The sequence below is a fragment of the Oryctolagus cuniculus genome, chromosome 21 (genome assembly GCF_051225735.1).
Source record: "Oryctolagus cuniculus isolate XC-2025 breed Fujian yellow rabbit chromosome 21, ASM5122573v1, whole genome shotgun sequence".
Classification (NCBI taxonomy): Eukaryota; Metazoa; Chordata; class Mammalia; order Lagomorpha; family Leporidae; genus Oryctolagus; species Oryctolagus cuniculus.
Window position 1 is genome coordinate 8,676,074 of NC_142887.1, and position 17,611 is coordinate 8,693,684.

The 17,611-nt window shown below is 54.4% G+C and overlaps 1 protein-coding gene across 3 annotated transcripts in view; it reads right to left on the reverse strand.

The window, feature by feature from the left end:
* Positions 1–1,486: 1,486 nt before the first annotated feature.
* LOC103345010 (transmembrane protein 132B) overlaps positions 1,487–17,611 on the reverse strand; it is a 364,359-nt gene continuing 348,234 nt past the window's right edge. For all 3 annotated transcript variants that reach the window (XM_070066052.2, XM_070066053.2, XM_089323495.1), the window contains 4 exons: positions 17,220–17,425; positions 12,540–12,810; positions 10,467–10,658; positions 1,487–9,516 (listed from right to left, as the gene is read on the reverse strand). In XM_070066052.2, coding sequence (XP_069922153.2) covers positions 8,371–9,516; positions 10,467–10,658; positions 12,540–12,810; positions 17,220–17,425 — 1,815 coding nt within the window. In that variant the 3' untranslated portion in view covers positions 1,487–8,370. The remainder of the gene's footprint in view (positions 9,517–10,466; positions 10,659–12,539; positions 12,811–17,219; positions 17,426–17,611) is intronic.

A 17,611-nucleotide genomic window follows, 5' to 3' on the forward strand; every position in this document is an offset into this window, starting at 1 on the left:
TCATCAGTTAACAGAGCATGGCCTGGAAAAAACCCAAATACACATTCTGATTCCGTGTAAGGTCACTGGTTACCTTCAAATTCGGGGTAATCAAGTTTAAAAAACTACACTGGCCACACCAGCTCTCCTGTGCGTTGCATGGGAAAACATTACTCTGTTAGGCTACATCAACTTCCTTAGTGTCAGTTATCAATTTTGCAAGTTTAGAACAAGTATATTTATACACAAAGTGTACAAGTTCATATTAACTATTTTTATAGCAAGTGTACTTCTAAAAATTAGACATCCGAAGAATGAATTTTCACCAGCAGTAGCCAAAAAAAAAAAAAAAAAAAAAAAAACCACAACTCCTAGGGCATTGGGCAGGACATGCCTGCATGTGCGGTGTGGGCCAGGCCTGTCCAGTCCACCACGGAAACTCCCCTGTAGATTGACCTTGCTCCACAGTGGCCTCAGCTGCCTTGGCTTTGCAGCATTCTTGAGTTACTTATCACCTACGGTTTAAAGCAAAGCCAAGGCGCAGACCAATGCTCACAGCTTGGCCATTCTGTTCATACAGTTACCACCTTTTGGAGAAAGGGCAGGGTTTTTCATTGGCACTGCTTTATGTCCACTTGGGGCCAATCTCACCATTGATTCAAGGTGCCATGGACTCCTCTGGCATCACAGTGACCTAAGGGCACGGATGTCAGCTCAAGGTTGCCACAGTTCCCTGAGACAGCCAGCCTGGCCCTATCATGGAGGGTGGGCGTGCATTTCAGTTTTTCTAGAGCTGAATGCTAACAGAGGGTTGGTCAGCCACACAGACTCCAGTTCAGGCAGTAGAACAACTGGGAGCAAGGATCTGTGAGGGCGGGAGGGGCACAGCGGGTGCCTTTCTCCAGCTACGTCATGTGGAGCAGTGGAAACGCGTTTAGTCTGGTGCTAAGCCCAACACTCCCTAAGACTATGAATGTGAACTGGAATTCTGGGTGCCCAAATGACAGTTCCTAAATCAAATTTCATAAATAAAATGGATTTCCTCCCGGCTACACCTCAATAAAGCGTTTTCTCTCACTGAAATCCAACTTTGTGAGCTTTAAGGGAAGATGGGCTTCTCTTGGCCTTGTCCAGGAACGGACCCTGTGTGTCTGAACCACAGACACTTGTGGATCATCAATGCTTCATTTCTGGGAGGCTCCTTGAGGCACAGGAGGGCAGTGGCAAGAAACAGTCAGGATCGCCATGAGGCTTCACCAGAGAGTTTCCGTAAGGACTCAAAAGCAAGCCAGTTCTCTTGGAACCTTGGCCTTGCACTTGAAGAAACCATCCTTTTCTCTCATTTTCAAGCTGTCAGCCAATGGCAGTCATCAAGACCCTGAAGACATAACTGCCTCTGGGCTGGACCTAACAGCTTGCTAACACCCTCTTCTGTACTTACATTCGAAGAGAAAGTCATTTCCTGGAACGTATCGATTAAGTGTTTTACTATAACAAGAAGTCATCCAACTTTTTTTATTTCTTTGTTTCAAAATGTCTGGGGGTACCTTTACAGATATGCTATATACGCTATAGAACAGATACAGTAAGCCACACGGAAAACCATGGGTAATAGAACGAGACAGGTAACATTACACAAGTGTACAGAAGCACAATGTTGTAACAGCATGCTCTGTTCATATTGTCTGCTGTTTGCCAGGGAACAAGAATCCAATCAGAAAAGTGGAAAGTAATGGGGCAACATTTTCTGTTCAAATGCCAGATAGTTTGTTCCCACTGCTTGCTGCCCTGAAACCACATAAAACCACCCAAAAGTGCACAGCTAGGTTGTGTGCTTGCTCTGCCACCAAGACTAGATCCACCTGCTTAGGAAGATTCTGAGGCTGGGTACTGATGGCAAGGAGACATACGGAAATCTTAAGACACCAGCACGCTCTGCAGACACACGTCACAGGTGAACAGCGTTGCAGGAATTGTTCTCCCATGAACAGACACACACAGTGGCCCTGCTGTTTGTGAAGGTGACTTGTAGCCAGGTCTCTTCCTCTGTGTGTGACTGCTTTATTAACTCGATCCTCCGCTCTCAGCTCCTGCCTTTCACAGTTGGGCATTGGCTCCCACTCACAATGATGTTCGGGGAAAGCCTCAGCTATCGGCTATATTGGAGGCTCAACAATGGGTTGGCTCCTGGGATCCACGTGGAGTTTTAAATGAATGCCCTTGTGAGCAGTCCACCGTAGGCTCCCTGTCGAGTGCAGTTACAGCAAGGGAGCTGTTTGGTGCCCTGTGCTATGAGCGCCCTGGCATCTGCTGGCCTGTGGGAAAGGGTGCTGCACGGGGGCAGCGGAGATACACGTAGGCTGGTTTCCACGTGTGACCAGTGGCAGTGGGCAGCGAGACGAATCACAGGGTGAGAACAGTCAGTGCCGGGAGGCCCGCACTCACACGTGCCAGATGCGTGTCCTTGTCAGACGACCTTGTCTGTGGGAACAGTGCTCGTGTAGTGTGGGAGAACTTCTGGACAGGCAGGGTGATGGCAGGATGGCAAGGAGGGGGAAGGCACGCTGAGGAGGGTCTCCAGTGACACAGCGGCACCAGGTGCAGCGCCTGCACACTTGGTGCGCTGAGTCAGGCCCCTGCGAGGGAGCAACAGGGAGTGACGCCGTCCTCACAACAGAAAACAGGAACTTTCAGACGCACTTTTGGTCAAAGGAAGAAGGATCAGTCGAAAGGGAGTCCAGCTGTTCCTGTATTTGCCGATTTCACATCCATGGATTCAACCAATCTCAGGTAGTAGTATTTTAAAGAACTGCATCTGTAACGAACATGTGCGGCCTTTTTTCTTGGTATTCCTTAGATAGCACAGCATATTATATTATACCATTTACACTGCATTAGGCATTAAAAGTCATCTAGAGATAATTTGTGTAGGGTGTAGACTGATACTCTGCCACTGTACACAACTCTGTCTATACAGAGTTTGGTAACCTCAGGGGTCCTGGGACCAAATGCACATGGATACTGGGGGGCAGCTGCAGTATTTCAGAGGGCGGGGAAGCCAGCATCACCCAGTGCCCAGATTCCAAACCCCTCGACTCCGAAGAGCTCTGGCAGGCGGTACAGTCTCAGATGATGGTCACTGGTTCTCCTGTTGGCCGCAGCACCTGAAGAGGCTTCAGTTACCAACACGAAACCGCGATGTCCCATCTGAACAGCTGGCCGTCAGCAGCAACTGGCGGCGAAGAAAACACAGAGGCATCTCACGGAGGGGAGGTGCCTGACAGCGTTATTGCTTCTTGCGCTGGGGACACGGCTTTCCTAATGGACTTCAGCGACTCCCCACCTGCAAAGTGATGGCGCTGATTGACTGCAGCCGGGGGATGGGCTATAAACACTGTGGCCCACGGGAGAGCGTTCCTGCACTTTTCTATACTTTTCAAAGTTTGAAAAGAAACCAATGAGAAACTTCTGTAGCCCATCCACATTGTACAAAGCAACAAAAAAAAAAAACTAACAAGCAACGAAGCAACACAGATGTCAACACCAAAAGAATCTGAAAGGCAGCTGGTCCGTAGCACACGCAGACACACACACACACAATACAAAAGGTTCAACCCTTTTACAAATCTCATTGGAAACTTCTTTTGCCTGATTTTTGGAAACAAATTTTACTGAACTGAACAGGCACAGGGATCTGCACAGACCTTGCTGGGGTCCGTGGCTTGGTCATCCTGTGTCCCGAGGAGAAGGCCGAGGGGGAAGCTGTTAACTACAAGCAGGTGCCCTCCGTGCTGGGCAGTCTGACGGGGCTCGGCCGGTGCACCTGGGGGAGTGTTTGGGCTCATCTGCTGCCAGCATGTTCGAGGCAGGGAGGCCCAATACTCCACAGCCCCCATTTCACAAAGTCAACTCCTGTGTGCTCCACGTGACTTAAATGCTGTCCATGGGGCCCCAGAGAAAGGCCAGGTGCAGGATGGGACATCCGTGGTGACATATCAAGCTACTGCCAAAGACACATCGCTCTGCAGCCCCAGAGGCACAGGGTGGCACTTGCCAAAATGCCCAGAATGATACTGGTGGTTTCCGGAAATGGACACGGCCAGAGCACACCAAGCTTCCGTCCATCAGCCTTGCACCCGGATGCACACTGGCCTTCGGATCTGCCTATGCCTCTGAGCTCTGCCTGCCTGGGTTCTCAGCACGCTGCGCCCTTGGCTGCATGCAAAGTCCCTGCCCCAACCTCACACACACAACCAAGCCGTCGACGGCCACAACGGACTGAGAGCACAGGCTGAGGACGACGCCCTGCAGAAGCCCATGCTTCCAGACGGTTTGACCCCGGGCAGGAGAGAGAGAAGCGAGACCATTCTGGAAGAGGTCTCCCCCAGTCTGCTGCAGAACACAGGAGAGGCTTCTGAAAGGAGAAAGGGTTTTTGCAGATTTTAAGAAACGCTTCCATTTGGTGTCAATTCATTACCGAGGTTGTTAGCATCTCTGGGTGAAGATACATGAATACAGGTAATTACACAGATGCGAAATTTAAAGAGAGAAAATGTGAATAAAATAATGAAGCAGTTGAAGAATGTTTCAATGTTTATTTTCGTGTTAAAAATGATGAGTTACCCTGTGGTTATAATATATCTTTATGCTGAGAAATGAAGTCACTTTATTTCCCAAATATTTCCAGAGAAAAAAGAAAAAGGAAGAATTCAAAAGTAATGCAGAGTGAGACCGAACCGTCCCAGGAGGTTCCATCCACAATCCCGACATGAGCACGGCCCTTGCAGGCCACAGCTCTCAGCGGAGTGCATCCACACGTCAGGTCCCACGGCTGCCAATCTCCAGTTTAGCTGTTTTTTGAGTGGGATGTCTGTACATTTAAAAGCTACAGTTTTGCATGCTTTTATTTTAAAATATTTATTCCAATACACTTCTCAGTGTTTCAGCATATTGCGTATATTACATACAAAAATATCTGCTATCCATATTTTAACACAGCTTTCCCACCACCCACACTGTCCCCTTACATGACAGGTGATGCGCAGTACATGACACAGACACGGTTTCAACACGGAGGGCTGCTGAGTCTGTGAGCCATCAGCCACGGCACTCACAGAGCCTGGGGTGGAAAACCCAGCGGTGCCAGTGACACGCAGGATGCCATGAAACCACATGCGGTCACTGCTGTCGTACTGAATGCTTCTGTGATGGGAGGAACTTCTACGGGGGTCTCAACAGCCCAGCTTTTTAGAAGACCCTTTCTAGAAGAGTGAACCAAGAATGTCGATCAAAATGCACAAAGGTGGGCTTTGTAAAACTTAAAAACGAGCAAGGGACAAATGACTCAGCCTACAGGGATGGTGATGGGACAAAAGTGATCGTGTTTTCCCTGTACCCGTGGGTATAAAGGATAGAAAACAGCCGGGGCATCCACTGTCCCTTCTCCGGGTGCACAGGGAGGAGTCTGAGGTTTGTTAGATGTTGTTCTTCTCAAAGAAGCATCCGTCATCTTTGCGTCTTGCTTCTTCTCGATGCCACACACATGCGTGTTCAAACGCCAGTTCTCCAGCACGGTGGCTCCTCCTTGATCCTTGTGTTCTGGCCCCCAAACCAGCACACCAGGACCCTGGGGACAGTGGCTGCACATGTTCCAGATCATGTGGGGCTTCCACATCCTCTGTGGGACCCTGGGGCCCAGCTGGTGCACTCTCTCTCTCTCTCTCCGCCTCCAGGTGGCTCCCTGTGGTGAATTTGAATTCCAATGGGAGAGGAAGGTGTTTCATGAACTGTGTTTGGCTCAGGTTATTTACTGAGATGAGTTAGTTGGAGCTGGCAACCACAGCGACCTAGAAAATCCAAGCAAATGCAAGCCCCCGAGCCAGCCCCCAGAAACTGGATTCCAAAGTTGAATAGTGTATGTCCTTTTCCTCATGATGGTTTAGGTGTGCAGTCTAACAGCTGTGCATCGGCCGGCTGGAAGATGAGCTGACAAACACGTGAAATGTGGTCTGTGGGGTGTATTCTGAGAAGGCAACTCATGAAAATTCTGTAATGCTGGACACTGTCAAAACCAAAGCTGAGAACAACTGACACACACTGTCGGTTCCCACAGGACAGCTTCTCTCTGCTTCCTGGGTACTGACACACACGTGTAGGTACATGTGTTTTCCAACATGTGGGTAGGTTATATGGGAGAAGGGACCCTGCCCTGACCCCTACATTTGGTTTTTACTTTGAACTGATTTGACACAAGTGCATGAATGGCCGGTACGGAGGCGGTATAGCCCTGCTGTCCATGCAAGGCACCTTCAGGACCACGGTCAGCGTCCAGTTCTGCCCATCGAGCTCTCCTATCACAGGAAACGCTCTAGTGCGTCCCCTAAACATGCTCCTGGCAACAGTGGGCACCTCCTTGGCCCCCTAGCAAAGGCATCTCCTCACCTGGAGTCTGACTGCGCCACCTGCTGAGTGTGTGACAGGCAGGCCCCCGCTTTCAGGGATGAATTCCCAGCATCTCTGGAATGTTGGCGCTCCCACAGAGAGAACTGGAGCTGCGTCCGTGAAGATTTCTTCATGCTGCCCTCTTGCTGTAGGGGCCACCTCCCCTCCAAAGCCTCCGAGAAGCCTCTGGCTAACTGGGGAGCTCTTCCAAACAGGTGTCAGTCATCGCTGGGCCAACCCCTGCAGCTAACGCCCGGCTCCCGGCTCCCACCTCCCCGTGAACGGAGACTTCAGGAACCTTACCAGCTTCGTGCTCACAGAATCCACTGAGCACCGGCTCCCGGGGACCAGGCCCACGCACCTGCCATTTCAGCACTGTTCACAAACGCACCGCAAGCCCTCTTCTGGCTGCCACCTTCCCAGAGGAGGCTGGGCCATCACGGTCATGTCCGACACCTCAGTGTCTTTCTCCTGAACAGCTCAGTGCTCAGCCAGCTGGAGCCAGGAGCTGCTCCTGCCTCCTTACCCTGGGCCTTCAGAATTCTGGATTTCTATGGATGCAGACGACTCAGGGAAGCTCAGAATGGGCACGCAAGCCTGGAGTCGACTTCTCTTACATACATCATTGTCGTATTTTGTTCATCTGAAGCTCTTGCATTGCTGGACACCATTCACAATGTTCTTTTTAACTTGAAAATTATGCCGGAATCTTTCTCTTGCCACTTTGACATCATGAAAGCTGAGGGTTTTGCATACAGCTGCCTCCTGAGCGCTGGAACCATCAGTGACATCCAGGAAGTGTCCAGGGCATGGTAGGGGGCGTCGCTTCTGTGCACCAGCACCCACCGTGTCCCCTGAAGGTTTGGTCTCTTCCAGAGCCATGAGAGATCGCGTCCCCTTTTGGTCATGGTATGGATACCTCTTTACATATTGCTAACTGGAAACAGCATCCCACCTACTAAAAAAATCATGTTCCTGTGAGATGAGAATTCACCCTGGAGCTTTTTCCTAGGCAGTTTCCTCTCTGCAGTTTGGAAGACACGCTGTGTGGACCACCAAGTGCGTAAACACGGCCATGCTGGGGTTGGTTCCCCTCAGACAGGCGCCCTGCAGTCCCCTGCAGAGCTTCAAAGATTTGTAACTTTCCTCCAATTCCTTTAAGCTTCATGTAGAAAACTGTAAAGAGACAGCCCTCCCTCAGAGCACGTTAACACATTGAGTAAAACCCCCGTCCCAGTATCCCACAACAAAGTCCAACAACAGAAGGAAACAAGTATGCTTCTTAGGTAGTTTCCCTCGACAACGCAGCGTACAAAACTAGGAAAACTGACAAGAAATAACACAACATGGCAAATCCCAGGGAACAAAACTCCTACAAAAATCAAATGGATCCCAAAGGAAGGACTGAAATTCCTTCTCTTCCTGTTTCAAAAGAAATGGCAGAGGTCAAAGGAACAGGTGCGGGGGGCAAATGTGTATAAAAATAATGAGCAGCGCTCCCAGCACACGAGGGTAGCTACATTCAGCCAGCCTTCACGCACGTCTACACTCAGGCCAGGGGCAGTTAAGTGTCCACTGTGCTTTAAAAGGTCTAGGAATACAAAAATCAACACCCGAATCTTTTCTCCATGTACACGGCCATTTGTCGTGAGATGACTAACAATGTTCGTGGGGGCGGGTTTACTCTCTGCATGGAGTTGGTACCAGGCAGTGCCTAATGCCAATGTCTCACAATTTCTCAGTCCCTACAGGTGGCTGTCTTACAGCCATCTCCTGGCCTGAGACCCTGCAGCACAGCTCTCCGGGCCCCGGACACCTGCTAAGAAAGGGATCCCACCAGACCTCCACAAATGGAGCTCTGTTAGATCATCCCCTATTGCTGATCAAACTCACTGCTCCACCGTTCAAAAAACAGAAGGCATAAAGGTGAATACAAACATAAGAAAGGAGTTACATCTGGTCCTGCAGTCTCTCCATATAGTCTCTGAAGTCTGCTGAGCCCCCCAGCCCCACGTCCTGGCAGACCCACTTGATGTTATCGTCGCTGTCAAACAGAATGGAGTTGGTGTAGGGGCCGCCGTCCTCGGGGAGGATGGTGGTGTAGGAAGTGAACTTGACTCGCTTCCTCTTTGGGCCGGAAGGGTTTACAGGTTCGCTTTTCATGTCTTTCTCGTAGCCATAGTCAGAGGGTCTGAGCAGGTGACTATGGAACGTCTTCTGGGAACTGCCGTTCAGAAGGAAGTTCCTCTCCTCGAACTGCAGCCCCCTGTCCACCACGGTCGTGCACTCCTCCGACGGGAGCGTGATGTCCACCGGGTTCTCCAGGAGCTCCACCTCGTTCCCCAGCCAGACCCAGTCGTGGGAGTGGGGGATGTTGCCCTGCTCACTCACGGCAAACCTTTTGTGTCTGTACTTCCAGGCAAACGCCACACAGTTGATTAAGAAGACCAGGATGGCCAGGCAGAAGACGCAGAGCAGGGCGTACATGCCGATCTCCAGGTCCGTCAGCCCCCTGGAGGTCACCGTAAGGTCACTGGGATTGTTGGGATCTGGCAGCTTCCCCTGAGTGGGGTAGCTGGTGAAGGCATCTGCACCCCCGCTTCGGAGGAACTTCTGATCCTTCGCTTCCACGGGAGGCTGTGGGGTTGTGCTTCTGTTGCGGTCCTGTCGGCCCGCAGGTGCGCCCCGCGGGGGCCACTCCTGAACGGCTCTCTCCTGGTTGCCTCCGCGCTCTATGGAGTTACCCAGGTGGTCTTTGTAGTCTCGACTCACGCCCTCGATGTCGTTGGAGCCTCCTTGGTGCTCACCGGCACTGGGCTCAAATCTGACCTTGACGTTTCCTTTCCCCACGGCAAGAACACTCTTCCTCTTGGTCTTCTGACACGGCTCACTGATCATCATCTCCAACTTAATCAAGGGCCCTTGCCCCTCACCTTCCGCAACCACCACGGGCCACTGGGACTGAAGGTTCGGCTGGACAGACACCACCATTTCATCCAACGATGAGACAGTGACAGAAAAATCCTTGGGATCGTAAATGTCTAAAGGTGTCACCGAACCATCACTGAACAAAATCCAAGAACTGACTATTGCTTCCTAAGGAAAATGAAACCAAAGCATTAGGTTATAACCAGGTTCCTTCAAATTCACAAAGATAAATAAGATTCCCTTTATAAATTCTTTAAGTATATGGAGAAAAAAATAAACATCTATGTTTTATAAACTTGAGCAATTCTTGTCATGCCTTAAACTGGCATCAATTTTGTGCTGACATGCCAGTACTCTGAGGAACAAATAATATACCATAATGAACGCATTCGAGTGTAAATTAATTTATTGCACGCTATACAACAGAATTTGACTTTGACCTTTCTAAAAACATTTTGAAAGATCAGGCAATTTATCTGAATCAATTCCAGGTGCAACTAATCAGGCTCCTGCTCAAGATAGAAACACTTGGAACGTTCTTTCCTGGGCAGCCAGGGCCAGCGGGGCGGCAGAGGCTCTGGGTGGGAGCACGTGGTGAAGGGCGCACCCCGAGCCTGGCTTCCTGGAGCGGCCCGGTGCTCCCACATCTTTACAAATGCTCGGTACAAGAACAAAGGCGGAGAAGAGATTTGCAGTTGACAATAATTGCAGAAAACAGTGGAAATTTGGTGCCTATGAGCTATGCCGGGTTAAGTAGCCAAAATGGAATTTCCAACGATCGAAACCACCTGCTCTGCTTGGCAGAAGGGAAAGGCTGTGCTCTCTCGGTCACGGTCTGGCCCAGGTAAGACCAGCTGGCAATCGAGTGGCATATGTGTGTGAGGCTGTGTGGAAAGCAAACGGCATATGTGCCCGTGGCTGGGTGGAAAGCGTGTCACAGGAAGCTGTGTCTAAGCCGCTGCTATCTTTTCTCAGAGACAGAAAAGTCTGGAGGAGAAGCGAGAAGGAGCTGCGGGAACCAGCGGTCACAGCTCCGAGCGTCTCCCGGCCCCTCTGCAGGGCAGTCACCCGGGGGAGACGCTGTCTCCACTGACCAGGGCTCAGGCCGGGACTCTCACCTGCTGTGGGGCTTGAAGAACGTCCTGGGCTGTTGCTATGGAGACCAAGGCCCTTTTGTCTGCTCTGTGGGGCTGCAGGGAAAGAGATAAGCCAGCCACGAGCTGCACGCCCAGCTCCGCGATGGTGACGCGGTCCTCCAGGACGATCACCGTCTTCTCGGCCAGGATGGAGTCAGAGAGAGGGGACAGCACCTGGAAGGCAAGCGGGAGCCTCGTGTCTGCCCCACTCCACCGAGGTCGCTCTGTCGTGGACAGGGCCCCACCACACCCTCCCGCTCTGACACACGAGGCCGGCTGGAACACACTGGGTAAGTGTTACGCTGTTGTCCAGGGCACCTGGCACCTGGCAGAGTTTCATGAGGGTCACTTTGGCCCACCTGCTTTCCTTTGAGTCACACCATGATAACAGCCATGTATTTTCTAGCACGCACTTGGTTTGACTGAGGGGCAGTTACTAAATCTGCCCCCTTGGGACTGGGCACACTCCTAGGCTTTGAGAACAGAGACTGTGTTAAGCCTTGAAGGAGACCACGCTCAGCCCTCCTCCCCGGCTCAAGTCCCTTCTAGGGGGCAGGCGGACATTCTTCAAGACCACCGTGGAGGCCGTGGTCATCCTTGCACAACAGGTCAACAAAGCAGGACGGAGAGTCACAATGCCCCGCCTAATCCCCCGAGCGTGTCCAGGGCTGGCCGGGAGGAACACACAGGAGGCAGGAGGAGGTCCTAGTAGGGTCCACCCTGAGTCCTGGGACCTGAGAGCATGAGGAAGCATTGCATGCTGCTGTTCCACGGCACCGCTGGCCCCGAAACGCTGAGATCGACCTCAATTCTCCCGCGGACTCAACGCCATCACTGGGCCTCACGCCTAGAGACGTCTCCCAAGCTGGCGGCAGAAGGAAGCTAAGAGGTTGAACATGTGGGTGGGAAGCAGCTTGGCCTTCCTGACGCTGAAGGGGGAGGCAGGGTCCTCTTGGAGGCGACAGTGACCCTGGGCTGCCAGCCATCCGCAGACAGCAACCTCCAGGCTATGGGGAACCAGTTGTTCCAAGGGTGCGAATGAGCTCGAAGCCAATTCCCTCCCCCCTCCTGCAGACACGGGCCTCGCCCAGCCAACACGCCACACACGGAACCCAACCAACCCCACCTGGACGCCTGACCCACAGAACACGAGTCCACAGTGAGTGCCGTTCTCGCGTGTGGATTTGCAGTCATTTGTTTCACGAGAACAGAAAAGTCGCAGAATATGACGTGTCTCAGCCAGCTTTGAGCAAATTAACTTTGGCCACACCCAAAACATGACCTAATTAACTACTGAAAACAACATTTTAAATGTATATGGGGAAATTATGAAAATACACATGCAATGAGACATCTCATAGAACCACATAAATATGTACAACTTAAAAAATGGTTTTTGGGAAAAAAGAAAGTATGCTATACCATTTCCGCATAATTATCCTGCCCAAATTGGCTAGGAATACTCTAGTTTACTATGATAAAATAAAGAGCATTAATCATGGGTTCCTTCTTGTCTTCACTACAAACACATGGCTTTACATTCTTCTGTCAGAATGAGCATTTACGTTTGGTTAAGATGCTGGGCAAAGTGCCTGCGTCCCACGTCAAAGTGCCGGAGTCTGACACCCAGCTCCAGCTCCTGAGAAACAGACCCGGGTCAGCAGTGAGGGCTCAGGCGTAGGTTCCTGCCAGCGCATGGGACAGCTGACTTACGTCCCTGGCTCCCAGCCCCAGCCACTGCAGGCACTTGCAGAGTGACCAGGTGATAGAGGGGTGCTCACTCGCTCGCTCTCCCATAAACATTTTTAAAAATTAGATTTCTTGTCTGGCGTTCAAGGTGTAATAGAACTAAACGATGGAACTTGGATGTGCAGGGGAAGCTAGCTTCCAAAGGTTCTGCCACCTCCCACCAGCAGAGGTCACAGTGGGGAAGACCCCTACACTACGCAGCTCACTCAGCTTTGTCTGCAAAAGGGACTGGACACTTCCCTCAGCTGCGTGTAGCACAAAGCTTGGTTCTCTGACACGAGCGGCAGACAGAGCGGGCGGCCGTACCTGCACGGTGGTGATCCCTGGCTCCCGACCAGCCAGGGTCCTGCCCTCCTGCAGCTGGGCGACTTTTGGCTCCTCCACCTTCATGAACTCGGTCACCAGGTCAGTGATGTCAAACTGCCAGTCGGGGCCCAGCATGTAGGTCAGCTGGCCCAGGTCAGGTGACTCGGTCACAAACTGGGTGAGGACGCGCACCACGGCGTGCTGGTACTGCAGGGAGCACCCACGCCCCTTCTTCTCCTCGTCCTCCTCGTCCTCGCTCTCCCGGGTGGGCCTGGAGCATGAGCAGGACAAGCAGCAGTCAACACCCTCATGGTCAGCGTCCACACCACGGCAGAGGGGGACAGACAGCCGGTCCATTGGCCGGCTCTGCCCAGCCTGACTCACTCACCGTTCGTGGGTTCACTCCTTCGGCAAGCATCGGTCAGCCGCCACCATGTACCGCATGCATGACAGCTGCAGCCCCATTTCTCACAGCCCCAGGTGGGCGGGGCCTCTGCCCCTGGGCTCTGTGACCTGGTCATCGAGCACTACTCCCCACGCAGGGGTGGCGCAGACCCCTAGGCTGGGGTGGGGGTAGGTGGGGAGTGGATCCTGGGGCCCTGAGCTGAGCAGCCGCGTGGGTCCTCGGGTCTGTTCCTCCCCATGGGGCTCAGCCCCTCGCAAGGGCGCCCTGCCTCACTCTGGCACGGACTCGGAAGCTGCCCTTCCCCACAGGTGTGTGAGGGCCCAGGGGACAAGGTGCCAAGACATGCTGGGAAGGGAGCTCTGCTAATTCAGGAGCCAGGGCCTCGTGCTTGGTCCCCACACCCGGCCCCTCCCCCCGCCTGACCACTGTGTGAGGTCAAGGCCCTGGTGGTCTCCAGAGCACCCTGTTGCTACACCGTCCTGCCTACTGAAAACTGCTGCTTGTGACCACTGAGACACGGGCACCATGCGTCTCCCACTGTCACCACTGAGACACGGGCACTGTGTGTCTCCCACTGTCACTGAGACACGGGCACTGTGCATCCCCCACTGTCACCACTGAGACACGGGCACTGTGTGTCTCCCACTGTCACCACTGAGACACGGGCACTGTACATTTCCCACTGTCACCACTGAGACACGGGCACCGTGTATCTCCCACTGTCACCACTGAGACACGGGCACCGTGCGTCTCCCACTGTTATTGAGACACGGGCACTGTGTGCCTCCCACTGTTATTGAGACACGGGCACTGTATGTCTCCCACTGTCCACTGAGACACGGGCACTGTATGTCTCCCACTGTCCACTGAGACACGGGCACTGTATGTCTCCCACTGTCCACTGAGACACGGGCACTGCACATCCCCCACTGTCACTGAGACACGGGCACCGTGTGTCTCCCACTGTCACTGAGACACGGGCACCATGCGTCTCCCAATGTCACCACTGAGACACAGGCACTGTGTGTCTCCCACTGTCACTGAGACACGGGCACCGTGTGTCCCCCACTGTTACTGAGACACGGGCACCGTGCGTCTCCCGCTGTTACTGAGACACGGGTACTGTGCATACCCCACTGTTACTGAGACACGGGCACCGTGCGTCTCCCGCTGTTACTGAGACACGGGTACTGTGCATACCCCACTGTTACTGAGACACGGGCACCGTGCGTCTCCCGCTGTGTGCTGGCTCCTCCCCGACTCTGCTCCTCTTTGTCCTGGCTCATGCTCTCCTCTGACTCCCACCTGCCCACAATCTCCTTGTGCAATCAGCTCTGGTTCTGCAATTCTAGAACCTTCCTCTCCAAAAGAACCTACCGTGCGTCCTCTAACACGGGGACTTCGGTGGCTGCAAGCAGGGGCTGAGTGTCAGTGGCGAGGGAGCGCAGTCGGGCTGAAGAGGCATAAGTCGCGTGTGGAATTCACTCGACCACGTGCCCTGCTCTCCACAGCCATGACGGTCACCACTGACCGGTGACTTCACACACAACAGCCATGCATGATTACCACATGCGATCCTCACAGAGCCCCACAGAGCGAGTAGGGTTGCTGTCCTGAGGGAGCCAGCAGGGTCACACACCCGCCTGGTGCAGACCAGGGTCCAGTGTGTTCTCTCCCTTTCTGTAGCTACCCCCGTCCATGCTCACAGCAACTGGGGGAAAGCAGGCTGGGGTGGTTACTAGGTGGCCGACAACCGCTGACAGCAGGTGTGTATGGCTCCACTGCTTCTCACAACACGCTCAGTTCCTCCCTGCAGGGTCTCAGAAGGAAGTGGCAGCGATGTGGAAAACGCCCATCAGCAACCTGGGTGCCACCCAAAAGGAGGGGTGAAGTCTCATGGGTGAGAGAAAGAATTCTGGGTGACAGAGGGAGGCAGCGCTCACAGGCTGGGGTGATGGCACCCTCCCTCTCACCCCAGCTCTCAGCCTGTCTCTTGAAAGCATCCCAGGGAATTCTCTGCTGGGACCTGGGAGGCCTTCCCTTGCCAAGCTCGGGTAACTAATTAGAGTCGGCCTCACAAGGCAGATGGCAGGTCTGGTCGGACACGCTGGCAGGGCTGTGTCACTGCCACTGCCCACACTGTCCCGCCCCCGCGCCCTCCACCCTCCATTTTAACAATACAGTCCTTTCAGTTATCTCCTTAGGATACTTCAGGTGTCGCATCAGATGATGATGTAATCTCTGCTCAATCTCCAAATATCATGTAAGCAATTCAGGGGTGCTGGCCTCAGAATCCCTGTCGGATAAACATTCACAATGGCCGGCTTCCGGGGGTGCCACAGGATCCCTGTGTGGCGTGGCATCTCCAGGATCCACGCTTCTCCCCACAGTCGGCTCAGGCAACCTGGGCCCTCTCCATGTTGCTCCTGGAAACACCTGCCGCTGCCGCCCACTGCCCATCCCCCGCAGGCTCACAGTAAGGTAGGCGAAACGGCTGCACCCCGCCAGCGGCACCCCCGCGGTGTCCCAGGGCGCGCGCACTGCCTGGCGATGGCGGCGATGCCTCGGTTTGTGTAAGGAGACTTTGGGGTTTGTGCAGTGATGGAATCAGCTGAGGGCAAGCGTCTCAGAGCACACACACACACCGCCCGCCCTCCACTGAGTGAAGCGTCTCTGTCCCTTCTCCAACAGTGCACAACAGCGTCAGAGTCCACAGCAGCCTCCTGTCGGCTCTTGGTTGCGAGGGGCCCACGGCTGCTCACGGAGTGCTCCGCAGAGGAACTCTGACGACAGCGGTGGCAAGGCCGGGCTCGTGGCTGGAGCCACCACTTCTCACCACCAGCCGGGGCTGGGCAGGCTGCTCGGGTCCTGTGGCTGCAGGTCTGAGGGCCCACTCCCTGATTCAGCTCTGAGACACCACCGTGCTCCTTGGCACCAACTGCGCCGGCTTGTACGCCAGCACCACACAGCCAAGCTGCTCTCAGCCTCGGAGCGCTGCGTCCCCAGACGCTGACGGCTGGAGGGGACCTGCTCCCCGGGGTCCACCCGAGCCGGGAGCCCACCTCAGGTCGCTTGATTGCGATGGTATCACCATCTGTGGTTTCTTGACAGCACTACCAGGTCAGCGCTTGCCCAAGCAGGACATGGGTCATCTCTGGTCATCTTTCAACTCATTTGACTGAACTCTGGGGACAGCCTCTCGGTAACACTTGCAGGGGAAGAGACAGGAACAGAGGACTCACGCCACTTGTGCAAGGTTCCCACCACTCCACGTGGGAGAACCGGGGTCAAACGTAAGCCCCTGAACCCAGCTTCTGAACCCACAGTGAACCACTGCACTGTGCCCCAGGGACAACGCTGACACTGACAAGCAGGGAAACTGGGAGGGGCACAGGGATCTCACAGCAGGGAAACGAGGAACGGAAAGTGCCCACATCCTGCAGGCGCGTCTCCTGCTAAGTGCCTCTCCCCTGGCGCATCGCCCCCTGAGTCCTGGCGGCCACTCCAGAGGGGTCAGCCCTCCTGCTAGCGTGGCTGCTGTTTCTCCACGGCAGCCTCCTCAGGTCCAGGGCAGCCAGCCGAGTCAGAGCCGGGTGAGGCCCGAGCCCCGACCAGTCACCCGCAGTGGGGTCGCTTCCCTGACAGTCAGCTCACCCCCTCAGAGACCTGCCCCCCAGTCCTCACCTTTGTTAGGGGCCAGCGGGATCCTCCAGCCCTGACCTGCCCCCGCCCCCCCAATCCTCACCTTCTGTTAGGGGCCAGCGGGATCCTCCAGCCCCGACCTGACCCCCCATTCCTCACCTTCTGTTAGGGGCCAGCGGGATCCTCCAGCCCCGACCTGGGCCCCCCAATCCTCACCTTCTGTTAGGGGCCAGCGGGATCCTCCAGCCCCGACCTGGGCCCCCCAATCCTCACCTTCTGTTAGGGGCCAGCGGGATCCTCCAGCCCCGACCTGGGCCCCCCACCCCCCGTTGCCCCAGTTCCTCACCTTTGTTAGGGGCCAGCGGAATCCTCCAGCCCCGACCTGCCCCTCCCCGTTCCTCACCTTCTGTTAGGGGCCACCGGGATCCTCCAGCCCCGACCTGCCCCCCACATTCCTCACCTTCTGTTAGGGGTCACCAGGATCCTCCAGCCCCGACCTGCCCACCCTGTTCCTCACCTTCTGTTAGGGGCCAATGGGATCCTCCAGCCCCGACCTGGGCCCCCCCGTTCCTCACCTTCTGTTAGGGGCCAGCGGGATCCTCCAGCCCCGACCTGCCCCCCCCATTCCTCACCTTCTGTTAGGGGCCACCGGGATCCTCCAGCCCTTGATCTGGCTCAGCTCCGTGTCCGAGATTTCGATCTGCAGGGGCAGCCGGGGCGCCCAGACGGTGACCTCCAGCTGGGAGGTGAAGTGCTGGTGGGTGAAGTTCACTATGGTGTCCACTTTGCTCTTCATCTCCTTCCCGTTCACGAAAATGGAATCACAGTTGTCGGAAACCTTGGAAGAAGAGGCAGAAGCCCGAGATGCAGCAGCAGGAAGAGCACGGGCCGAAACCGACAGCGGGGAGACGCCCAGGGCCAGCAGCAGCCCTGACTCCGTGAGCACCAAGGCACGCGGGACGTGGCTGCACAGAAGGTAACTTGTAGGCCTGGTCAGTGACCCGACCCGATAGGCAGATTCCAG